General features: G+C 38.8%; 1 protein-coding gene across 1 annotated transcript; it reads right to left on the bottom strand.

Moving 5' to 3' along the window:
- Positions 1-196: 196 nt before the first annotated feature.
- LOC124111297 (transmembrane cell adhesion receptor mua-3-like) lies at positions 197-27,976 on the bottom strand. The gene is made up of 14 exons (XM_046470957.2): positions 27,922-27,976; positions 27,469-27,526; positions 25,330-25,428; positions 24,585-24,719; positions 24,082-24,189; positions 21,489-22,077; positions 8,555-8,585; positions 7,275-7,443; positions 6,925-7,035; positions 6,232-6,348; positions 4,892-4,990; positions 1,984-2,118; positions 1,434-1,541; positions 197-845 (listed from the first exon to the last, which is right to left on the bottom strand). Exons 2-14 carry the CDS (start codon positions 27,521-27,523, stop codon positions 256-258), a joined length of 2,346 nt encoding a protein of 781 aa, XP_046326913.2. The 5' UTR covers positions 27,524-27,526; positions 27,922-27,976; the 3' UTR covers positions 197-255.

Here is a 27,976-nt window from a genome sequence, read left to right as displayed (position 1 = left end):
ATGTTTTATTGTAAAGATGTCTCGCAGTTCAAGATATTTTCCCTTGATTTCACCATGCGCCAAGGGATGCTTGCAGAGAAAATATGTTCTAAAAGTGTAGTAATATATGTTTCTCTTTCGGGTGATTGTTTATTGAGCAAAACAAAACAACATCATCATAGTGTAATATGCATATCATTTATTATTCCAACTGTTAAACAGTATTAGAAATCGTTTCATTCTCTTTGAATATGATAAGGAGCACCTGAATCAAGACTATTCCTTCAGGGCCACGTCTCGTCCGCAGTGCTTATAGATGGTTCTTTCTTTGATTTCATCAAGGGCCAAAGGATTCTTCACAGCAAAAATATGTTCCTCATCAGGAGACGAAGCCACCTCGCTTATGTCAGCCATGTCGATATCTGATGAAATTGGAACTACGAAAACGGTTGCTTCTGTCATAAGTTTTCCAATGTTCTTATGAATAACAGACTTCTTACTACTTTTGCCATCCGTAAATAAGATAACAACATTTTCAGCATCTGGACGGTCGCCATTGCTCTGCACAAACACATCAGATACAGCCAGGTTGATAGCATCGCCGAGGAATGTAGAACCGCCGACTAGTTGTGGGGCGTTAACAGCGTTAACAGCTGCTGTCTTGTTGTCACTGTATGCATTCAAGGGAAATACTAGTCTCGCCATTCCTGCGTACACCATCAGAGCCACGTTCACAATGCTGGAATTTATGTGGGAATAACTGACCATTTCTATTTCAAAGTCCTTAATCGTCCTGTATTCCTCTTCAGAGATTGATGTCGAAATGTCCTCTATGAGAAGAATGTCCATTTTCTGTTGCTCACATTCTTTAAAGATAACAAGTGTTAGCATGTAAATATTTCTTGTTGTAAGGCCCCCAGCAATCATAAGAGGCCACTAAATTCAATCTGTGGTCAGGCTGACATTTTGTACCACACGCAACGAACGTTTCTCATAACATCAACCACATGTTTGCCTGACCAATTCCAGATTATTTATTTTCAAAATCTCAATTCCGCAGTAGTTCGGATTCAAGTCGATAAAACACGAATGTGTGAGAAAACACTAGCCAGCATGGAGCTGATTTGTAAATCTATTGTAAGCATATTATAGTTACCAATTCAAGAAAAAGGGATTGGTCACTTTTTTGTTTAAGATAGCTATATACAATAAACCTGGCGGAAAACAATCTCTCTTTTAGTCAACTGATAGATATGATGGATACATAAGTAGAATGGGAACTTGACAGAATGAGGAGAGCCTGCGATTGATGTTAATAAACAAGTCTTTTTCATAACGTATATGTAAATATTTGTACAAATTGTATACTTACTAGTGAGAAAAATAGGTTGGTGTTGTGGACCTAAACTGATTAAGCCACACCAGTTGGCCTTCACTGGTACAGTATTACTTACTTTTTTCACACATAGGACCAGTATATCCGAGCAGACATCTACAATTGAAGTTAGTCGAATTACTTGTGCAGATTCCTTCATTCTGACAAGGCTTTTCGAGGCATCTGTCTGTAAAGGAAATATCAAGCGACGCTTTTTCGAGACACTGACAGAAGATGCTTTTTAAACATTTTTCGATCAAAAAACTAAAATGAATCATGACTGTTGCACTCTTTTCACACTGATGAATACTAATATATCCACAGTTCATATTGAGTACATGAGTTAGATAATTGATGGGATGATTGTAACATTTCGTTCTTTCTATCTGTACGGACGATTTGATGCTAGAGCCTATTTAATTTCAAGATGTTGAGCCGTTGTAGTCATCTTTGTCTCATTTTCAAATGACTACTCCAGTTTAAAAACGTGTGCATGATATATTTGTATTATGGACCTTATCTTGTCTCAAAGGAATTTTTGACAAACAACTTCAAAGTTGTAAATGCAGTTATGTGAAATCATGGGCAATATCAGATGTAGCAACAAGTTATGCCCCAGCATCACTTACCAGTAATGTTGCAAGTAGATTTTCCATCTCCGTTATAGCCAGGTAAACACTGGCATTCATGGGACCCGTTAGTCTTGACACAGGAAGCTTTAGGGTGACAGTCTTGGGTTGCATTCCTGCAACCGTTGAGAGGTGCTAAAACAAGAAAAAACATGTATTTCACCTTGGTAAACCTGATCATGATAATTTGCAATTTGAATTTATGTTTGTTTAAAAACATAGATACCAAAATCTTCATCTGTCTAATCAAGGATTCAAAGTTTTACTTAAATAGACAACCTTGTTCTATGAAAGAGGACTACGTAAGTTAGTCTGATCAATTGATTTAGTTTGGTCACTTGGATAACCAAGATAGATGTTCTTTATTTCCTCCATAATATGACGATTGCAGCAGATGTATCATGTTAGGTTACGACACACGAGCTTCTTTAATGGTAGTTGAAATCAATAGAAGCAGTATATATACATTCATTTGTTATAACAGTGACGCTCACTTTCTAAGTGTGCATCGTCCGGTGAAGGTTGTCTGCTTCCATACATTGAGCAGGTATATCAACATGCAATAAAGATATAAACAAATGGGTCATCTTCAATTTCTTTGATTTGTCACTCGTGTTACAAAGCTGTTCATTGTCTTGCCAAAAAAAGGAATGGCGTCGCAATGGGATATAAAAAAATAACAACAGATATTCAAGTTGGAATCGCAGCCAACAGGGGACATAGTGTCAACCAAATATACACTAGCGTGAGGCTGTATTGTTTCTGATGAAAAACAACTGTATGAAAACCAAACTTAAACATCCCAACATTTATATATCCTGATATTTTGATAAGTTATCCAAATGTTAACCAAATATAACGTAGCCTGAGACAATAAATCTTCAATCAACTAAATTGAGTGACATGTACATTGCTGTCACTAAACAACATTAAAAAAAAGAAAATATCTGATTCCAGGTAATACAAACCATTGCAGATATCCATAGGAAACGGGTAATTTAATATTTCCTGATTCATGGAAACCCAAGTTCAAGAACGTCAACAGTTATCAGTAATATTTGCATGCATTCGATATTAACAAGAATATTTCACGCGTCAGCAAAAAGGACACATACTATTTCTTGCCATAAACTTAATTCTGCATCATGTATAAATCGATATATGCTGAAGGTAAAAAGTAAGTGTACTTCACATAAATGTAAATGGTGTAAATGTTATGTTTTTAAAAAAATAAATATCATATTCGGTCATTCGTCTGATCAATGTTTTATCATTAACAATTCGTTGACAGAACTCATACCTGGTAACAGGAGACAGAGCGACCCCTAAAAGAGGAGAGGCGTAACAACTCAATAAACAATGTCAATATTTAGCGTTACCCCGATTGGAGACATTAGATGATTAAAAACAGTGTGGTGGATATTGTTCCAAACGTGAAACAAATTACTGGCCCAATTGAGCAAGCGTTACCGGCTGGTGTCGTTCCACCTCATCCCAAACAGTTTCTATGGGGCAAAGGTCTGCACAAACTGCCGGCTATGGCAGTACAGCTATGGTAGGCTGCCACAAAAGGTTTATAACAACATGTGAAAACACGCGCATTAATCGTTACTTCCCTCTATTTAAAAAATACCCACGTCCCATAGATGTTGATGTTCAGCCAGCCGTGGCATTGCGTAAACATTTTGTACAGTTAAACAAAAATGCTTTATGAGCACCTGATAGATGGACAATCAATGTGACCTACGTGTATGAAAAATACGTATATGCGTTTCATCCTACCAACAAACTCACTAAAATCCAAATTGTTAGTTGTTTAATGAGTATCGATGAGCAGAAAAGGACTCTTGGGTTGATTGGAAACTAGAAATCAGTGTTTTGTTGCTTCGTTGACCAAGACACTATATAGGTCTTGTTAGCAATGATGTTGCATAGATTTCTATACTGTTATGAAATTAAAATACGTCTCAAAAACATTACCAAATGGTAACAAAATTGTAACAAATTAAACCGTTGATAGCTGCATTGATGTAGTTGCATGATACATTAAGTTTGGAGACAGAGATATTAGTTAGAAATCAATTAATAGAGAAATGATATTTCACATTTATCATCAGAATGAGACATTTCATAGTTATCAGTGGATTGTTTCCACATTATTGTCATTTAGCTAATGAATTGTGAATGAGGTAAGACACTTTTCATTTGTAGAATCAGGAAGAGAATTACAAAACCAATAGAGAGATGCCCAATCTGGCGCGTAGGCTTCAGTATTTGTCCGATTGCGACACACATGAGTTTAGGGTCAGATCTAACTTTTAACGAATCACAAATGAGGCATTGTTACATGTGACAAAGGAACGTTAGACTCGACCCCCTGAATGAGATACGTTAATCACTAGTGGTAGTGCGCGGTTTTGGCAGCGACTGAGGCAGATCGAGATCACTCCGTTTGTCCGGGCTATGACGAGTCTATCCTGTCTTATGTAGAAGTTATATTTGAAGATGGACTGGAGCGTTATTAAAAGTATGCGAGTATAACCCGTGTGTTGTGTCCAGTCCTTGTGTGCAAGGGCCGGTATATGAATGTTGATAGAGGCAGTTAAGAGTAAGAGTCAATAGACCAATCACTCCTTGACCAAGATGACCTGATTCTGACCAAGCGAGTTGCTAAGTCATGGCTTACCTTGCCTATGACGACACGGGACGACAATAAAATGAGTAACTGTAGTAGGGCTCAGTAACCCCCAAAACGCAGTTCCAACAGTAAGATATTGTATCTAAAGACGGGTATCGTCTCCTGCAATACCCACGCATACACGGTGTTATGCATACCTTATGTTCAGTTCTTTTTCCGAGGATATGGGTAGAACTGTCTTAAACATATGTACAATGCTTTCATACTTACTCTCACAATCAATTCCAGTATACCCTGCTGCACATATACATCCAAGCATGGTGTTACAAGTTGCTCCGTTTCGACATGATCGTGTGTAACAATCTGTCTCTGGATTTGAAAACAATAAAAGCAACCAGTCAGTAAATCTCAGATGTGTATTTTTTTCTGTATGCATATAACTCGAAATTTATGTTCAGACTGACAAAATCAGTACAGGAAAGTGGCGAAGAATTTTTACTTCACATTCAGGTAGATTTCTATGTGACATTCAATAATGATGAAATAGATGTTGTATCCAGTGAAATACATCTGTTCCATATATAAAATGTATGCATAAAGAATCAGAGGGACTGTAGGCACAACTCTTAAATCGTACCTTTCCCTTTGAGCAATAGCCCCGCACCTCTAGCCTTCACAACGTTTGAAGTACAATGTTGCATGCTCAGTCGAAAATTTCAAATTGCATCACACAAATCAGGGCCTTTGTAAAATGTATTTTTTTTGTGGTAGACATGGTTGAGGACATGTACAAATTGCCGCATTATTGCGGGAACACTTTAAATGGTTCATAAACAAATTAAAAGAGATCTTAAACGTACATAGAACGTTTCAGTGGAGATCACCCTTCTAATGTGCTTTGATAGTTTTGTAAGCAACCTCACACGAGAAATAGGTACGATGAAACGTAATCCACGTCAGCGAGTTAACAAACCGATCCATCTAGTCGCCTCGTAGCAACTTAGAATCACCACGGGTACCAAACCTATTACTTTATTGAACACATCGCCCAGTTTTGAAAATATTGAATAGCTGACATGAGTATGTACACAACAATTGTTGTACGTATCCCTTTTGCGAACATCTAGTGTCATTACTCATTCATTCAAATAATTTCCCTTATCATTTCACCTATTATGCCCGATGGAATCTGTTTTACAGATATTCAAGATATGTTATTCTCTGGCGTTGACGGCATACATTAACTTTAAGATGGACGTGACGTTATCCCTGACCAGTTCCGGTGAAGGGACATCGACCCAACTTATGATCGAGATACTTAGATAAATGTATACATTTCAACAACGTCACGTGACCCTTCAATAGCATAGCTTGCACGATGGCCTATATGTCCTACTTTTTAATGTGCCCTTTGAAGATACCAATGTTCCATAAACATGCAGTTTTAAACATCATGACATTCTTCAAGGTCATACTCATCAAGTGGGCTTGCTGTCCCACGTTATATTAGATGTGATGGGGTTTTTGCTTGTTTTAATAAATGTGGCACGTGTGTTTAACGGAGACTTGTGTGGTACTTTATTTTTGGAATTGTATTGTATTGTACTCACCATTACAATGTTGTCCCCGAAACCCATCTGTACATGTACACCTGTAGTCTGTTCCGGATCCATCTACACACGTTGCGCCATTGTAGCAAGGTTGTCGTGTGCATGGCGAATCGGAGGCTGCAAAGTTGACCATGAAGATCAATGTTACAACGTACTTTAAATACAGATTTATTTATTTATATTCATACTCCATATTCTTGCATGAGCTTCCTAAAATATGAGATAGGCTTCAGTGTTAGTGAAAATAAACTCTGTCTTAGTCTTGTCTTGTCTTTGAATATTCAAGTTTTCTTTTCAGAGGCACAGGGGTTGAATGGATAGCTTTTCTCATATCTACATAATCTAAGACTACTAAAATTCGTGTAGTTCCGAGTCAGCAACCCATGCTTGTAAGAGGCTAACGGGATCGGGTGATCTGACAAGCTGACTTGCTTGATGCATATCAATTGCGAAGATAGATGCTCCTGATGTCAATTACTGAAGTGTCTGGTCTAGCCTCGATTATGTACAAACCGCCCTCATATACCTGGTATATTGCTTAATTTCTCATTTCTCAATCCGTTGGTGTCCTTCGTCATGACTAGCATGTCAAATACAATGTGTGTGCGTTCGCTGCTGTGTATCTTATGACATATATGTGTCTTAACATTTCTTTCTTGTTAAGCAGATAAGAGTCTATGAAATGATACTTACTCTCGCAAACAAATCCGTGGAAACCAGGGGGACATTTACACTGCAGTGCATTAGTCTTTTCTAAAATGGAACAGGTTCCTCCATTCCAGCAAATATTGTAAAGGCATCGACCTTAAACGATTGTGAAAATATATTGTTATGCGCATCAGTGTATATTGACAGCAAATGAAGGTGCATTTATTCGAGCAAATACAGATTCAAATTATGCATCAGCTGCAACAAATAACCCATAATTGGTATTGTGAATATTTAATTAAGCGGTTTCTTAGCAGTGTTATGGGTCTGTTTAAGTTTCATGTGAGCTTTTGGTTTTGACGTTTGTGAGAGAAATAATGAGGCTTACATCTCACCTGCGTTTGCATATGACAGTGTTGCAAGCAGGAGCAAACAAATCTTCGCTGTCATCTTCTGTGAATTTGTGGAAACCTCACGTGAAACATTGGGCATGTAATTGAATGTAACAAACGTTATATTTGGGATAACACTTAGTAAAGTACAGATTCTCGTACATTTGGGGGTTGAGTCCCGTCCGGGATTCGAACCCTAACTGCAAGAGTGAGGCACCTAATCGACAGCACATAAAGTCAGCGATCTAACCCACTCAGTCATCGAGGCTTCCACAAAATGAAAGTCCGACAACTGCTATTCTAGATCACGTACTTTGTGAAATCCTCTGACAAGTGTAAATTGGCACGTCTCCCATGGCCGAGAGCTATGAATTCACAATACCATTTAGAAAGTGGTCAAATGTAACAAAAGTTATATTTGGTATAACACTTGTAATTGAAGAAGGCTTGAGAATTATCATATTGTTTTTCTTGGTGGACAAATGCACTAACTTATATTGACATTTTACATTCTATAACGTTGATGAATGTTACAATAATGGAGAAGTTCAAGGTTCCATATTACCTCTCCTCTGTTGCGACTGGTCTGTGTTGTTGTTCCAACTTTCTGTGATTGGGTTGAGTTTGGTCATATATTTATACTTTGTTGAACCGCAACAGGTGCAAAGAATAAAAGAGGTGTTGTTGGATCATATAACTACAAGGTAACACCGCTACCAATACAACCAGGATTAATTACAGTTTGACCGTGATGTGATAAATTTATGAAAACGGAGAAGCAAATCACCTTTACAGATAAATTCGTTGTTGTACATCCCCATAGAAGACTATTGGCGTACTCTTTATCAATAATAATAACAATAAAGGGATTGAGGTTGTAAGGATAAATTGCTAGTTCACAAAATGATCATCGATAAGGCTAAAACTTACCACCGTATCCTCTAAATGTGCTGGATAGACGAAAGAGAAAAGGTTATGGTTCTGTACCTCACAAATGGATTTTGAAGCCACTGGAATGGATTGACCTCCCGGAGCGACTACTTTTGAAGTCTTTAATGACTTGCTGGTCAACTCAACTTGAGATATCTTCGCAGGGACAGGTGGTGACTTCGGAACACATTTCTAGTAGGGGAATATTTCAGAGCGATTCTTTTAGTGGTTTGCTTTTTTGCTTGTCACAAAATTATTTAAGCTTTTTGCTTAGCAAAGAGGAAGGTTATCTTTCTGGACCTCCTCAGCACGTATCCCCAACACTCCTTATTCACCTACTGTACATGTATTACTTTGAACTTCTTGCCAAACGGAGGATCCACACTAAAAACATATTCTCATTGTCGAGTCCTTTTCCAATGATATCGGCATATCCTTTGGATTCGACAAATGCAACATGCTTCATCTGAAACGTGCCAAGGTAGAAGAGGGGAGACTTTACGGAGGAGTTATTGAACATCTTCTGGAAGGTCAGGCCAATACGTACTTAGGGATATAGGTTAGGGACAGACTTCACAATGCCCATATCACGGAAAGACTTCAGACAGAGACAAAAAATCTGAACCCTCAGAGCTGAACCCTCGTAGTAAAGATAAAGTCACAAATACTTTTGCTGTGCCCGTTCGTATTCTTAAAATTTGGTGATGTTGATTTGACGAAAATAGAAATTAAGGCTATTGACAAACTCACAAGAATAATCATGGCAGACAATCCCACCATCCTCGCTCCTGTCTTAATCGCTTACATTTATGAATTTTAATGGGAGGGAGTGGTTTCATTAACGTAGAGGCTCTTCACATTTGTACACATTCATTTATCTGATGATCCTCTTTTGAATCATGTCAAGACTCATGATAAACGAGCCAGGGATGTGGGACATAATCTCAATGTCAATGTTGATTTTGTTGATGGTTCTGTACTGCTTGACGGTACAGTAATGAGTGTCAACCAAGCGAAGTGCCACATCAAATCGCTCAGGCTCAGTTTTTCAGGGGCTATCTGAAGGACCACGACATCGCGTTTATGTACAGTGAGGGAGTTGGGAGGAAAGCTCGAAGTGATGCAGGTCTCAGACGTTTACCACTTTGGTGAAACCCACGAGCGCGGGTATGGTGCTGACAAACCTAGAAACATAGTTGGGGCGAACCGGGATTCGAACCCACAATCATAGGTTTCTCGGCCCAAGGGACGCAACTCTGCACAGACGGCTGGGCCACCCGTGCCCCCTGTTTATGTACGGTGTGTAGAGGATCAGCAACCCTGCAGAGCCCTTTGCTTGGATGAAAAGTGAAACAGAAGGCTTTGTGTTTGCTGCTCAGGACCAGTCACGTCCTATTCGAAACCATCAATCTGTGATTTTGCTTTAAAATGTCACTTCCCACTTTTCCTTTAAACTGTAAATATGAAATGTAGATTATGCAATGAATTTAATGAGACTGTCCAACACATTGTCAGTGGATTCCCAGTTTTGGCAAAAAAAACAAAATTTCTTCAGCGACATTATGGAGTGGCTCGATCATTCTATTTCCGTCTTCGCAATCCTTGTGGTTTTGACACAGAGGTCCGTCCATGGTGCGACCCAGAATATGTAGAGGGCGTCAAGGAAAATTATTAATACAAAACTCTTTTGAATAGGCCCATATACCGCAGCAAACCTTATCTTGTCCTTTTAGATGAATCCAATGAAATCATTTATATTATTGAATTTTCTGTCCCTATTGACACTAATGTGATTGACAAGATTCAGGAAACACATGGCAAATATGCAGACCTCGAAATGTCACGCTTGCATCCCAAGTACCAAGTTGTCCTGCTCCCCATTGTTATCGGTGCCTTAGGTTTGGTACCTCCCAATCTGCTGACTGACATTGGAAGAGTACCAGGGTTTGCTTCCAGGAATACAGCCCTTCTGACAATGTAGGTAATGCAGAGGCCTGCAGTGTTGGGGAATCTTCACATTCTCCGAAAAGTTCTGGGTGGGTTCATCTAAGCAGGGCTTCCTGGGAGAAGTCCCATTCGCTGTCTGGACTGTAGAGGGGACAAGGACCCTGAGCTGATGATAACCCCTACAAGCCTGACTGTGCCAGGATCCCCCAATCTCTCTTGCTGTATTCTACATTATTACCCCGGTCAGTCTGCACTCGATTTTCATTCTCAGCTCTTCATGGTGTTTACAACCCGAGCTGCCTGTGAGGCGCTAGGATGTTAACAGTCGCGCTACCATCCTATTCATACCCATTCACTGCTGGATGAACACAGACTTCTTTCGAACAAATTCACTTGGCTAAGGATTCATCTCATGTTAGGTGTCTGGCAGGACAGGAGCTCTGGAAAGTCTCAGGGCTCATTCGCCCAACTTCTGTCCACGACTATAGTTTCTTAAATTCACCTGATTTTGTGATCTGTGTGCTGTACACAGGACCACGTACAACTACAAATGAGTGAGTGAATATCTAAAACACGTGAGGTCTTTGTTTTTAACAGATTTTCTAAAATACTCATTGATCAATACACTCTTAGTTTCCATGTCTTACTTATATTAGGATATATTCTTATTACGAAGGGAAACGGTCAATATTGAACCATATACGGTTACCCATAATCACTATCAGTGCTAATTAATATAGGATTCGATTCCGAAAAAGGGACCTAACTCAACAAACCAATAACGACCTGTCCCCATTATGTGGAAGGACGCGTAACTATAACTTTATTTTCAGATAGGTTTAGCATCGTTTAGCATCCTGATCGTGCCCATAAAAGAACAGGAGGATGAAGACCAACACCTAATATAACAAACCTTGAGTTGACAATGCAATGTTTCTTTATCTGAAATGATACTACACATGTTGATACTTATTGGTTATCAATACCTGGTGTACATTGTCGAATAAAGACATCCTACCGCCACATATGTTTCCATGGCACCATTGTAGATGTTACTGCAAGGTGAAGGTCTTCATGTAGCTGTCTGGTAGCTCCGAGTAGTGCTGTACCTTGCCCTGCTCAAACATGAGCATAGCCACCGGGTAGGGCTTCGTCGAACGCACCTCTTAATAACGCTTGGGAGTAGGGTACCAGGTGCATTTGTCTCAACCAATAATAATACTTCATTTTTATCAAAATGAGAGATTAACATATGTACACTAGCGACACCAACTCTCCGATATCGTTATTGAAATACTATTGATCCATTCCTATAATATTCACTGCTATCCTGTCCGGGGGGCACGGGTGGCCCAGTCGTCTAAGGCGCCGCAATCCGCTGTGCAGAGTTGTGTCCCTTAAGCACGCCAGAAACCTATGATTGTCGGTTCGAATCCCGGTTCGCTCCGATTAGGTTTCAAGGTGTATGAGCACCATACCCATGATCGTGGGTTTCACCGAAGTGGTATACGTCTGAGACCTGCATCACTTCGGGCTTTCCTCCCACATTTAGCTGACACGCCGCGATATAACTGTAATACCGTTAAAAGCAGCGTTAAACCAAACTCACTCAATCATACATTTCACATTAAATTAAATAGGGTTGGAATGTTAGATGGCATTTTTGCCTATAAATATTGTCGGCACAGTTTGCAAACAACTCAATAATATATTTCATAAAGTGTTAAAACTGTTTACTTACAGATGTAAATATTTCCCGCTCGGTAGTTTTGCTCAGCAATTAGTTAGTTCGTATATATCATGCATATGAAGCCATGCATTTTTTATGACGATGCAATCCAAGTTTACCTCTTAGACCTCTGACCGTAAACTCATGAAGAAAGTACTGCTGAACGTAACGATACTTCAACTGCTGTGTTGTCGTTGAATAATCGGTGTGTAAAATGTCATAGGATCTAAAAAACAGAGCGTTTTTCTATTCATATGAACCCAAATTGTTCAGGTAGGTTGTTTGTTTGCTTGTTAACATTCAGCAATATTACAGCTATATGACGTCGGACTGTAAATACACGAGTCTAGACCAGACAATGCAGTGATTAACACCATGGATGCCGAGTTATTTTTATGACGCACGTTTTCAAATTCTGAAAACCTCGCGGCACTAGGCCTTCCTCTGACAATTATGCAGAAATGTAGAATATAAAACTGCCTGTGATTATGTTCCTAGGTTTGTCAGCACCATACCAGTGCTCGTGGGTTTCACCGAAGTGGTAAACGTCTGAGACCTGCATCACTTTGGGCTTTCCTCCCACATTTAGCTGACACGCCGCGATATAACTGGAATACTTTTAAAAGCGGCGTTAAACCCAACTCACTCACTCAAACACCCGTTCTGCTAACAACTATTCATCGACACGCCTGGTCACCGCCTTCCATCGAGTCATAAATAAATTAAGAAATGAACCTAACTCAAGTCTTAATGATTTAACTTCTTTGATGAGAAGGTATATGTATTGTTATATGTCAATGTATTTTGTTCTTTAACATTGGTTTCTGTAGAGATTCGGTAGACACTCATTGCATTGTATTTGGGCAATGGTTAGTCATCAGGAATGGAGTGCCATTTAATCTAAGCAGTTGTCAGGAAGTTACAATATTTAGATACTAGTAGGGTGTGTATTGTCTTGAAGGTTCATGGAATTTTCCGTAGCTGTAGGTACATGTAGGTTGTATATAAGGACACACGAGCGTGTTTACGTATTACTCACGCTTTTTTATCGCTTTGGTACCCGCCTTCATGTGAGGATCATGCATCATCCCTGATTAACTGCCTAGCCCGTCTCGGAAGCTTGACCACTGTCACCGATGGGTGAACACATACCTTTGCCACTGACTTTTGATATCACCAGTGTATATTTTAACTTGATACTGATCACTGCCATCGTATTACATATTGCCTTTGAATATTGCACAACCAATCCATTGTAATTTGTATTGATTTGTAAACTTGGATTTTGTAATACATTTGTTACAACTTGTTGTTTGTTTGTTGGTTTCACGCTAAGTATTTTTACGTACAGATTTCTGGATTAGCACATAGTTTCATTTTGGGAATCGACACGGAACACAAGCATATACGCCGTTATGAGGCAGTGTGAATACAGTTGAGTAGATTAAGATGTAGTTACACTTAACTGTACCAAATGTAAGTCTACCGTCGCTCGCAACAAATCATTACTGAAGAAACCTTGAAAAATCACCTTTCTTGCAGAGCATGGATGCAGTAGATCAGCACACCACACATTGTTCCTCGTGTAGTGGAGGTAGCGCAGTAAGAATGTCTTGTATTTACCTTTTATTGGCCTTGAAAATATTGAGTTATATAGATTAAGTATCACTCTTTTGCAAGACTCCGTTTATCATATTATGGGTAGGGTTCTTGGTAGGATAAAGCCAACGGTTAAAACGATATGCAAATACAAAGGTCAAGTGGGGACTATTATCAGTGTTAACAAACAAACATGGCGTCTCCTAGGCGATCGAGTCAGAATTAACTATCGGGAATCTGGAGAAACTACTTGGATAATAGCTATCAAAAGACTATTTAAAAATGCTAAAAATCAGTGTCTAACTATGACGTAGCTGAGGCATTTTACAAGTATTGGCAACTTTGGCAACCGAATTGTTACCTTTCTTACTTGTTAATTGTTTTGTATTGTCGCTGTGTGTTCATCTGACTGCACTTCGTAACGTTATGACAGGACAGGCAAACTCTGTCAATAAACGTCACGTCTCACAGACAAAGGTAAGAGTAGCTTCCCTTTGATAAAGGGCCGTTACTCTAGAGGGCAGACCGATCGATTGCCGCGAAATGCAAGTATAAACAATGTGTGCAGGCAATTGTTGTTTTGCCTATATGTAGTTACGCCAATGCATAAGAAACATGTTCCACTTTACTTTCCAAGAAGATATTTTTCAAGCACAGAACTGTGGAATGACATTATATGATAAAGAGATCAAACCATGTTTGGGGATGGTAAATAGTATTATTAGAAATGAAAACTATATGTTTATATCCAAGCACGCTTGACAACCTCTACTGGGTTAGAAATAACTAAGTTCACAAAAGTCATTTGTGCACTTATGCAAATATCACGCACTCAAATGTATTGTTTACGTCATTCGATTCTTATTGTGGTATAATATCGTTCGGTAACACCAGAACGACGTCATAGCTGAAGATTGTTTATGTCATCCAGCAGTTGTCCTTTTCTTAGACGGCGGTCATGATCATGTCATATTTCAACATATTTGCCATGTTTTTCCTGAATCTTGTCAATCACAATAGTGTCAAGAGGGACAAAAGATTAAATGTTATCAAATGATTTCATTGGAATTAACAAAAAGGACAAAATCAGGTCGTACCATGGATGGACCTGTGTCAAAAACACAAGCATGGCAAAGACGGTAATAAAATGATCGAGCCACGACATCGTGTCGATTAAGATACTGTGTTTGTGCCAAAGTTGGGCATCCACTGACAATGTGTTGGGCAGTCTCATTAGATTCATTGCATAATATACATTTCACATTAATTTTACATTTTGAAGCAAAATTGGGAAGTGACTGGTCTTCAGCAGCAAACAGTTAGCCTTCTGTTCCACTTTATAAGTCAGCCGACGTCACCCAAGCGAAGGATTCAACACACGGTACATGAACTCGATGCAGTGGTCTTACTCTGGGCCGATTTGATCTGGCACTTCGCTCAATGCCACTCATTTCTGTACCGTCCAGCAGTACAGAATCATCAACAAAATTTAATCTAGTTCTTCATGAATCTTGACATGCTGCACAAGAGACCTATTATATTTAATTAAATATCATAGATACAAAAATAGAATTTTGGAGCTCGATAGTCACTTGTTCTCATTGACACTCGTCTCTGGTTTCACAAGTTCCAACGCAAGCGTCGCTGTCGATGGATCTGTTGCAAAACAGGGACCATGACTGGTCTTCTGGGTTGTATTCCAGCCTCGCGAAGATGGTTCCTGACAGTCTGGTCCGATATCCTTCGCAAACCAGTGATGCGTCCTGCTGCCTCCGTAGCTGTGGCATTGCGATGACGTAGGTAGAACATTCGCATGTAGGATACTGTGCAGGGGTGGTAACTCTTGGTTCTCGGACGGTCTGCAGTGGAATTGAACTGTGTGTATCGGTCCCAAAGGCGGCAAATATTGCTGTGATGGACGTTGAAGTGGCGTGCAACAGAAGACTGTGATTCCCCTCTTTGGATACGTCCTATGGCGATGCTCCGATCGGCAGCGCTAAGTCTCGGCATTGAAAAATGCTGACCATTGATTGACAAATTATTGGCTTATGCTGCCTTTTTATAGCCACTACCACGAGTTACGAATGCCATAACTTGCACGTGCCTTTTGCTTTACTGTTTTCCTCCATCGCATGTTTGAACAAGTGTGAAAACAATGCCGTTTAAGACATTGCAAATCGACGATGGATGCGTTGCGTTTTGACGCACCGTTTTTCGAATATCAGGCCAACCAACATTTTCCAATAACATAAATCCAATTTATATTCCGGATTTTTTTTTGTAGTCAGGTTCAATGAACTACATACTACCTGTGCGTTTCTTTTTTTTTGAAGAGTGTATAGACCTAGTATTAGATCCAACTGGGGGTATTTATTATATCATCATGTTCATATATTGTATCAACATTGTTGACATTAAAACAAAATTAAACATAAAGTTTGTATACGATATTACAAACTTTGAACGCCAACGTTCATCTTAACGTTGTGCTGATTGTGTTTACACTGTCACCTGAAGGGTGTTAAATAGTCTCCAAGTGTTTTTCAGACAATGTTTCATCATTACGTAGCAACAATTGCAAAGTAAACAGAGTCATGGGGTTACTTTGAGGTTTTGGGGGTTTTGTCATTTGAGTAGAACACAGTGCATTCCACCAATCACTATTATTCAGTATTTAACAGTAATCCATGCTTGCTCATACTAATTTGAGGAAACGAGTGTCAGAAATATTTCAATTCCCGAGGGAGAGAGAATGATGTTTCCCTCGTTTGACGTATTGAATTCGAGGGAATCTACTTTCTCAAAGAGGTATGTTCTAAAATCAAGGGAGGTGATTATGCCAGTAGATGGCGCTGATATTTGGAGGTATATAAGGGTAGGATTTTATTATATCGCCTCTCTCGCCTGCTCTCATGGCAATTCAATTAACAACATTTAATTTATTGATGTTTGATTCTTGCTTTTTAATTATTCCGTTTCTAATATCTTTTTCTTGTGTTTCAGGCATTTCGTTTTAGATGTGGACGTGTGGCGGTGAGGCCACATTCTGTTATGGTCATCTGTCTCTGGTGACTGGCCATGTATGTTGATGATGCTGGAGAGCTGTTATAATACTTATTGGTATAATTGTGTTTACTATCACATGTGTATTGACGCTGCAGAACCTGTAGAATACTTTGTATATATGTTTGCAATTCATTGGCTATACAATGTACGGTAGGCTGCAGAGCCATTAGAATACTTGGTCTTGGAAATGTTCGGTTGGCAGAACCATTATGATGCTGCTGTATTGGGTATGTGTGACCCATGTTAGATGAGTAAAATAAGGATTTTTGTGTATAATTTGTATTTGTAAAAGTATGTTTGACGTGTGTAAAGAGTAATTCAAATACTGTATACTCCCCACCTACTGGTGCTGTTGCATTCGTAGGGAGAACACGGTTCCAGAGCTTTTTGTATTCACAAAAATTGTATCTCTGGTTTTGCGTGTCGGGCTTCAGCCACCGTTATCATCTGTATGTTTCGATATGTTATATTCTATTTGTTATAACATATGTAATAATGGTATATGGAGTGACGTAAATAAACTGCCGTGTTCTTCACAGCCGTTCCAGTGTATATTGTGTTGCGTTTGTTTTAGATGATTATTAGTGTTTGGTGTGGTCTATATAGCTAGGAGAACATGAAAGGATGTCACGATCAAGTGAGTGAGTGAGTGAGTGAGTGAGTGAGTTGGGTTTATCGCCGCTTTTAACAGTATTCCAGTTATATCGCGGCGTGTCAGCTTAATGTGGGAGGAAAGCCCGAAGTGATGCAGGTCTCAGACGTTTACCACTTCGGTGAAACCCACGAGCACGGGTATGGTGCTGACAAACCTTGAAACATAATCGTGGCGAACCGGGATTCGAACCCACAATCATAGGTTTCTGGCGTGCCCAAGGGACGCAACTCTGCACAGCGAATTGCGGCGCCTTAGACGACTGGGCCACCCGTGCCCCCCACGATCAAGTCAGTGTATATAAGAGGACAGTGAGATGCCACACCCGAAGGACATTGCACTTGTGCAGCGGGACATCCACAGACAGAGGCTTGAACTGGGGAGAGTGAATGACTATCAAACAATTTGAGAGGGAAATATGAATACAAACAAAACTCATTTGACATACCATTGTCACACAGCGTTACATTTACTTGCTCAGTGGTTCATACTTCTGTGTATATCTGTTTTGCGTATTTATCTTCGTCTTGATTCGTCACACACTTAAAATATAGCATTTTGATATATTCTGTATTCATAAACAATTTGTGTTGCATACACTCTAAAACAACAAAATTCAATGATCACAAGTGTTGACATAAACAGATGGGTTTTGTAAAAGTGTTACTTTAATATAAGGGTAACGCTATTTTTTCGCGGCATTATCATTTGCAGAAGCCCGAGGTCTTCCATTAACTGCCCGACGAAGGAGGGCAGTTGAAAAGACAGAGGGCTTCTGCAAATGATAATGCCCTGAAAAATAGCGTTGCCGTTATTATAGCCAAAATGGATGGAATTTGTTTTCAAATAAGAATAAATAACAATATCGGTTTTTAAACATTAACTGCAATCAACACTAATGTATCTGACCCCCTTTAAAAAATATGGAAATGTCATAGAACAAATCAGAAGACGTCACTATTAAACGTGACGTCACTATCCCTACCCTATGACGCCACCTAATAACGGTCGTGATAATGGCCCGTCGTCAAGCAATATGAGGGCATTAACAAGTTACAGTGGCCCGCATGTGGGCGGTTTAATGATATTTCTATCCTTTTTAGCTATAATATGGTATTATTTATATTGTATGGTCTCTGAGTAATCAATATCAGTTATTTAAATTTATGTTGTATCTACATAAAGATAAATACAAGCCAACACACACATCAGGTATTTACAAGTTTAGGAATTAATAACAAATTGAAATAATAAACTTAAACGCGGTACGAATAACATAAAATCGTAGACATTCATGATTATTAGGCCAATTATTTCAGCAAAGACTAAAATCAAAGAATAAACTTTCCTTTAATTAAATATTTAGCTGAATCTGGAATTTTAGAATCCAAGTGTATTTTCAAAGGAGTTCCTTGTTCAACTTTTCGAGAAGCTAAGAAAGTTATTGTTGCTCAAGAAAAAACAGGTCCGTGGGTTTTTTCTGCTATTTTTCTACAACCCCACCTCCAATTATCCCTTCCAGGGCTGGATCGCTTCAGTGGTCCGTAGATAGAGCACACAGGTGCGCGCAGATCGTTATATACGTTTTCGCCAGACAGCACATCTTTTCCCAATTGTAGTAATAGTAGCAGGCCCATGTAAATAACCACGTAAGGGATATGTTTTCCGAAACCACGCGGCGCATGGTCATCACAGGGATGGCATATCACGTCTATCCAAGTTATAGCCCTGAGAAATTTATTTGACTCATGGACCGGTTAAGATCATCATCGACACTCAAGAAGCATTTACTCTATGTCAACGAAACAGGGTATACGTCACCATTAGGGTGGTACCACGATATATAAGTTCAAGGTTTTATGATGGTTAGTTCTTGTCATTGATTTTGAAGGTCAAATTGGCACCGGAAAATGTGTAATGTTTGGGTTAACTCAAGAGGTGTTCACTGTGGTAGGATGACAATCGTTATATATCATCACTGTGGTGGGGCATTCAATTTGTATGGCTTTTACGTTAAGGTTATGTGTACTGAAACACCTTTGTATGACGTGTTTGTAAGAGATAGTACTCATAAAAATAATCAGGCATGGGATTAGTTCAAGTTCTATATCAAGGACATATACCTCTTTCATGAAAGTAGCTGGATTGGCGGCATTTGTTATTTAACCAGAAGTGGATAGCGAAGCGAAAGCAAGTAAGATACGCTTTGTAACAACGAGTTGTAAGATCAATGGTATCTGACAGGCACGAGTGCAATAATCTGTTTCTTACACACCCTAAAATCGCACCTTTTTAGCATCGAACCGATGAATTTTGTCTATTCTCATGATTGCAGTAGCGCATTGATACATAACACCACAGTCATAAGTGACGTCATCCTATGGGCTGCTTACTACTCATAAATAATGTGACCCTACACAAAAAGGTTTCCGTCATATCTGTGGATTATCAGGGCGATGATGATAATGCAAACTAGACAAAAACCACGAACACGTTGGGTGCCAAGTTGAAAGTTTGCACCTTAAAGAAATTACCAAATATGCACAACAATGTTTACTTCCGTATGACATCACTACCGGTGACCGACTTTTATAAAATGGCGTGTTCACTGACAACAGTACGCGGGATTTCCAGAGGAGGTTTTCGTTGATTGAGGGATCGTATACACATAAATGTGTCACGTAAGTAATCAGAAACATTCTGACAATCTGCGTCCTGTTATTTGTTTACCATTTTTTCCAATGTAACAAAGAGAATTAGTCAGAAATGCAAATAACTACAGTCATCGTTGTGCGTGATTTAGCGTCAGTCATGTCGTCATACAGGACGGAAACTTTTACGGCTTCTGTTGAATTTACCACATCATTGTAATGTATATATGTGTAATTCCATAATGAGGGCAACGATACTCTTCCCATGAATATTCTCAAACGCGTTATCGAGCCAATGTATGCAACAATTATACGAAAGTACCTCTAAAAAAGGTGCACAGTGTAAAATCTGAATTTTGCTTTGTTTACATTTCAGCAAATACAGTTTCCCGAGCACAGTTTTCGTTTCCATACCTAATTTATTTTGCATTATTTCACTTTGCATTGGTGACAAAGACCATTTATCCATTGTTTCGAAACTGTATGAGGAATTCAGGGATGCATGTATAGCAGCTGAGTTTGAAATATACCTGATCGAATAGGCGTCTCATAACCGGCATTTTGTATACACAATCCAAAATGGCGGAACCTACACTTCGACCTTCGTGTATGCGTATTTTCCAAAACATTCTAAACGATTCTAGGCTTATCAGCGACGTTTCAGAATTATCTTTAGTGAGTTGATACCCGTGATCGCTAATATGCTATTTTTCTACTTTAATTTTTCGAGTAAATATCCGATATTTAGATTTCTAAACACACAGTAGATATTTATATAACGCCGTGAATTGTGATTTGGCGAGATTTACAATGTACCTAACTTTCAGTCACTTTCAGTAATTTGTGTCGCTGTGGCATCCAGGGGGTTTACACTCTGAAAAAACGATAATGTTGACATAACAACAGATAATGTAACTGATAATAATAACAAACAAACTCGCAGACGAGGACGAGTTTGTTTATTTTTATTATTAATTACACGGTCCTGTTGTTCAATACAGGCGTAGGTGAACATTCGACTGATCGAAGCACGAGAAACTAATGAATGACTTACACTCAGGAAAGTAGTCCGTCATCATCTGACCCCCAGGTCATCACCATGAGGTAGCCAATCACTGGCCCGGAATTCGATCTCACACATATGCTTGATACCAGTTATCTCAAATAGGTTTCTCACCCACAGGTGTGTAAGAAAAGTAAGTCTTCTTGTTAATGTAGCTAGAGATGTAACATGGGACTTCCGTTTTTATAGGCGCATTGCATATGTTATATTTCAAGCAGTAAGTGATATAATTCATCCGGTAGTGCATATGACATTGGTATTAAAGTAGCTAGACACATGGGACATTTTTGTTTTAAATAATACATCTTGGAGACAGTTCTGCAAGACCAACATCTTTTCCACACAGTTCATAAATGTTTTTCCCTTGATTTCACCAAACGCCAAGGGTTAATAAGAGATAAAACATGTTCTGATAGTGTTGTGATATCTATGTCTCCTTTGGGGGATTGTTTATTAAGCAAAGAAAACCAACATCATGAGAGTGTAATATGCACATTATTTATCATCGCAACTGTTTTTAAACAGCATTACAGATCGTTTCATTCTCTTTAATGATGACAAAGCGCATCCGATTCAAGACTATTCCATTAGGGCCACGTCTCGTCCGCAGTGCTCATAGATGGTTCTTTCTTTGATTTCATCAAGAGCCAGAGGGTTGCTCATAGAAAAGACATGTTCCTCATCAGGGGCTGCAGCTACCTCGGCTATATCAACCATGTCAGTATCTGATGAAATTGGAACGACGTAAATAGCTGCTTCTGTGAGCAGACGTCCAATGTTCTTATCGATGGCTGACTTCTTACTACTTTTGCCATCCGTAAATAAGATAACAACATTTTCAGCATCTGGACGGTCGCCATTGCTCTGCACAAACACATCGGATACAGCCAGGTTGATAGCATCGCCGAGGAATGTAGAACCGCCGACTAGTTGTGGGGCGTTAACAGCGTTAACAGCTGCTGTCTTGTTGTCACTGTATGCATTCAAGGGAAATACCAGTCTCGCCTTTCCTGCGTACACCATCAGAGCCACGTTCACAATGCTGGAGTTTATGTGGGAATAACTGACCATTTCTATTTCAAAGTCCTTAATCTTCCTGTATTCCTCTTTAGAGATTGATGACGAGACGTCCTCTATGAGAAGAATGTCCATTTTTTGTTGCTCGCATTCTATAAAGATAACATGTGATAACACGGTATGTAAATATTTCCAGCAATGATATGTTTGGGAATCAGGATTATTAATAAGACAATTGCTTCGTCGTCTCGTGAAGCCCCAAGTTAAAATAGGTCCCCAGCAATCAAATGGGGCGACTAAATTCCATCTGTTTCCATCAAACTACTCATTGATATGTCTGTACCATAACAGCAACGGACGTTTCTCATAACATCAACCACTTTTTTGTTTGACCAATATCAGATTATTTAGTTTCAAACACTCAATTTCGCAGTAGTTCTGTAGCAAGTCGATAAAACAGTTATGTGTGAGAAAACAAACCAAATGGAGCTGATTTGGAAATCTACAGTAAACATACTAGAAAAAAAGAGGTTGATCACTTTTTCGGTTAGGATATAAACTTAATCATTTGCGTACACGTGACGGAAAAAAACGATTATCACCTTAAGCCAACTTATAGATATGATACGTACAGCAGTAGTATACAGCTGCATCCCAAAAGTTTGTTCACTTCACTTTCTTAAAGTTAAGTACTGTGTTTTGATACCTTAGATTATTTTATTTTCCAATCTATTGTTTTTTTTAGATATGCATACTAACCTTATATGCAAATGTACCAAACTTAACCGAAATTTGCCAACTTTACATGTATATTTAAGTTTTGTATCCACTTTCCCATGTGTCACCTATCAGTGAGAGATTTGGGGTTCCATAGAAGACTGTGAAAAGAAGATTGAGAAGAGAATACGAATGTAGGGTGTCAATTAGAGGAATGATTAAACTCTATCAAAGGTACAAGACAACAGGCAGCGTTAACGACCGTGTAAGATCTGGCAGACCGAAATGTACTTCTGTACGAGAAGACAGAATAATCCGCAAAGCATGTCTAAGAGATAGGTATGCAACGCTCAACATTCTTCATGGAAAATTAAAGCAATCACTGGGTAGAACAATCAGTAGGATGACAATCTCAAGACGACTTATGCTCTTTGGTCTAAAATGCTATGTGCCTTGCCGTAAACCCCTCTTGAATAAACGTCAACGTAAAAACAGATTTGTATGGGCAAAACAGGTTCGACGTTTTGGTCTGCCACATTGGAAGAAGGTGTTATTTTCAGATGAATCCATCTTCAGGTGTTTCAGTAATCGCAGACGTATGAAGGTTCGAAGATTTATTCATTAAAGATTCAGTAAACAATGTGTTCAGTCCACCGTCAAACACCCACCCCAGGTTCATGTTTGGGGGGTTATTTCACAAAATGGTCCAGGAATCTTCAAGAAAGTCCCCGGGACATTGAATAGTGAACGTTATCAAAACTACATTATCAATGATATTGTAGAACATGGCAACTGTCTCATGTTTCCAGGCAAGGGCTTCATATTTCAAAATGACAACGCTCCAGCACACAATTCAAGATCTACCCAACATTTCCTGGCAAGAAAGGGAGTACAAGTATTACCATGACCTGGGAACTCCCCAGACGTGAATCCTATTGAAATAGCTGGGACTTGATCGGAAAACGTGTTGCCAAGGACATGCCAACATCGAGTGAGGAGCTCTGGAAGTCCTTCCAAAAACATTGGTTTTCTTTGCCAAAAGAGGTCTTCCAACGGTTATACCGATCCATGACCCAGAGAGTGAATGCAGTCGTCACTGCTAAAGGTGGACACACTCATTATTGAACGTACTTTCAGAATAAAAATGATCAAATGATAAAAATGTTTGTTGTTTTCTCTGTATTTCACTCCAAAGTTGGTTGATTACAATGTCTTACTGAGGTGAACAAACTTTTGGGATGCAGCTGTAAGAACGTTGTAAGATGGAGAGGGGCTGATGATTGACAGTTTGTGACCAATTAATATGCGACTGGCATTACAAAATATGAAAAGATTTCTTCGTTACATGTATGTACATATTTGTACACATTGTATATCTACAAGTGTAGACCAAAGGTTTATATTAGGGACATCTTCTTCACTGGCGCACTATTACATACTTTTTTCACACAAAGGACCAGAATATCCGAGCAGACATCTACAATAGAAGTTGGTCGCATTACTTGTGCATATCCCAGCATTCTGACAAGGCGTTTCAAGGCATCTGTCTGTAAAGGAAATCACAAGGGGGCGCTGTTAGAGACACTGGCAGAAGGGCTTTTTAAACCTTCTGCAATCAAGTACACTATAAAACAATCATCAGACACTGTTCCTTACCTGTTATGTTACATGAAGACTGATATATTCCAGTTCATATTGAGGGTTGGATGTCAGTTGGGACGATTGCTACATTTCGTTCATTCTGTCAAAATGGACTGTATGTTGTAAGAGCAGAGAAAGACGCCAAAAGTAAATGATCGTTCGGCTTATCAGATCGCAAGGTGTTTGGACGTGTCAAATGAAAAGTCTTGTTTAAAAACGTTTGCATGATATAGTTTATGTATAAAACGTAACCTTTCGCATCATCAGATGTAGCCACAAGTAATGCATCAGTGCTACGTACCAGCAGCCTTGCAAGTAGATCTTCCATCTCCGTTATAGCCAGGTAAACACTGGCATTCATAGGACCCGTTAGTATTGACACAGGAAGCTTTGAGGTGGCAGTCTTGGGGTGCACTCAGGCAATCCCTGAGAGAAGCTTAAATAGAAAAACACCTTGGTAAACCTGATCATGATAATTTGCCATTTCAATGTATGTGTTTTTAATTACATAGATACCACAATCGAAGTTTTACTTAAATAGACAACCTCGTTCTGTGGAAGAGGACTAGGTAAGTTGGCCAGAAATCTGGATTTAGTTTGGTCACTTGGCTAACTAAGATAGACGATAGAATCTGAAGATTACAGCAGATATAACATGCAAGGTTATGACAGTACACGAGCTAATATAATGGAAGTTGAAATCAATAGTAGCAGTAATTGTACAATGCCATAACAGTGACGCCCACTTTCTAAGTTTGCAACATCTGGTAAAGATGATGAAGAAAATGATTCATCTTCAATTTCCCATGATTTTGATTGGCTTTGGTTACCAAGATATCACATTGGTCTCGTTGGCATTCAGGTTACTGAGTTTTCTGTATTTTGATATTTGCAGTTCGTGTTTTCAGTGACATTGTCTCTAACGACAGATATCGTCATTAACAAAACCAACCCATACACAGTGTAATGTTCAGCGGAACATTTTATTTTCGAGGACATGGGTAGGACTGCCTGAAACAGATGTACAACACATGTTTCATACTTACTTTCACACACTTTTCCAGTATACCCTGCTGTACACACACAACCCAAATTCCCGTCACAAGTTGCTCCGTTTAGACAAATTCGTGTGTAGCATATTGGATCTGAATACAAACAAAGCAGTGAGTCACAAAATGTCAGATCTGTTTGCTAAATAACAATGAAGTCACATAATATTTAGCTGGCAAACTGGGAAACTCACAGCACGCTTTGTTTCGGTTTCAGGTATATGACCGATATTTGATAATGATGTAAAAATGTAATGATGGACAAATATGATATACATTATTTGACGTTTCACCTGTAGGGCAATGTGATAATCTTGCATAATACGGTAACGTCTTGCTAAATCAATGAATTGCTGGTTTGGAAGTATGTTTATTATTTACTGTGTGTTGGGTCATTATGCATCTACAGAGCATCATCATATAGCTGTTATATTGCTGATTGCGGCGTTACATAAAAAAAATATATATAATATATATCCTGGAGCTGGTTGATGCTCTTCGCTGTGACTAAAATGTCAATTACAATGCATGCTCTATCTATGATCTGCAGCTGTAACTTAAAATATATACCTGTTTGAAATTTTCTTTGCTGTTGTGCTGGTAAGTGTCTTTGAAATGATACTTACAGCAAAAAATGCCACTCAACTTTATTTTCTAAGGAAAGCAGGTTCCCCCATTCTGGTATGCATTGTAAGCGCATTGAACTTAAACGATTGTGAAAATGTAAGCTAAAATATATATTGAATAAATAATGAGCTAAACAACTCACATGCATTTACTTTTGATGTTTGTCGGAGAAATAATAAGGTAAACAACTCACATGCATTTACTTTTGATGTTTGTCGGAGAAATAATGAGGTAAACAACTCACATGCATTTACTTTTGATGTTTGTCGGAGAATAATGAGCTAAACAACTCACATGCATTTGCTTTTGATGTTTGTCGGAGAATAATGAGCTAAACAACTCACATGCATTTACTTTTGATGTTTGTCGGAGAATAATGAGCTAAACAACTCACATGCATTTGCTTTTGATGTTTGTCGGAGAATAATGAGCTAAACAACTCACATGCATTTGCTTTTGATGTTTGTCGGAGAAATAATGAGCTAAACAACTCACATGCATTTACTTTTGATGTTTGTCGGAGAAATAATAAGGTAAACAACTCACATGCATTTGCTTTTGATGTTTGTCGGAGAAATAATGAGGTAAACAACTCACATGCATTTACTTTTGATGTTTGTCGGAGAATAATGAGCTAAACAACTCACATGCATTTGCTTTTGATGTTTGTCGGAGAAATAATGAGCTAAACAACTCACATGCATTTGCTTTTGATGTTTGTCGGAGAAATAATGAGCTAAACAACTCACATGCATCTGCTTTTGATGTTTGACGGAGAAATAATAAGGTAAACAACTCACATGCATTTACTTTTGATGTTTGTCGGAGAAATAATAAGGTAAACAACTCACATGCATCTGCTTTTGATGTTTGTCGGAGAAATAATGAGGTAAACAACTCACATGCATTTACTTTTGATGTTTGTCGGAGAATAATGAGCTAAACAACTCACATGCATTTGCTTTTGATGTTTGTCGGAGAATAATGAGCTAAACAACTCACATGCATTTGCTTTTGATGTTTGTCGGAGAAATAATGAGCTAAACAACTCACATGCATTTGCTTTTAATGTTTGTCGGAGAAATAATGAGCTAAACAACTCACATGCATCTGCTTTTGATGTTTGACGGAGAAATAATAAGGTAAACAACTCACATGCATTTACTTTTGATGTTTGTCGGAGAATAATGAGCTAAACAACTCACATGCATTTGCTTTTGATGTTTGTCGGAGAATAATGAGCTAAACAACTCACATGCATTTGCTTTTGATGTTTGTCGGAGAAATAATGAGCTAAACAACTCACATGCATTTACTTTTGATGTTTGTCGGAGAATAATGAGCTAAACAACTCACATGCATTTGCTTTTGATGTTTGTCGGAGAAATAATGAGCTAAACAACTCACATGCATTTGCTTTTGATGTTTGTCGGAGAAATAATGAGCTAAACAACTCACATGCATCTGCTTTTGATGTTTGACGGAGAAATAATAAGGTAAACAACTCACATGCATTTGCGTATGACAGTATTCCAAAGAGGAGGAGACAAATTTTGGCTGTCATCTTCTGTGAATTAAAGGTAACCATATGTAATTGTAGATATCAACGCAAGAGAATATTGAGTCTCGATTATAACATATCAACACAAGAGAATATTGTCTCGATTATCTGCCGGAACAGATTCCATTCGGCGTAAAAGGCCGTGAAAATTATATGAATGGAGCACCGAAAATCAGTGATGACCCGCAGATGTTCGTTAAAAGAGTAGGCATGTCCTGCACTACCGACAACACCGCCAATCAAATATGTTCATAAAAGGAGTGTAAAACATAGTACATCTTACTGAAGTTAACATTAATTGGAATTATCATGTACAAATTCTTGGCGGACAAATGCACGAATTTACATAAACATGTTACATTATATAACGTTGAATGGAGAGGTAAAACGTTCCATACTACCTGTACTCTGTTGTGACTGGTCTGTCCTTCTGATGTTCTGATGTTTCTGTGTGTT

This window comes from Haliotis rufescens, unplaced genomic scaffold (genome assembly GCF_023055435.1).
Source record: "Haliotis rufescens isolate VD_foot unplaced genomic scaffold, xgHalRufe1.0.p SCAF_15, whole genome shotgun sequence".
In the NCBI taxonomy this organism is placed as follows: domain Eukaryota; kingdom Metazoa; phylum Mollusca; class Gastropoda; order Lepetellida; family Haliotidae; genus Haliotis; species Haliotis rufescens.
The sequence above is the reverse complement of the archived record's forward strand: the minus strand, read 5'-3'. Positions and strand labels throughout refer to the sequence as shown.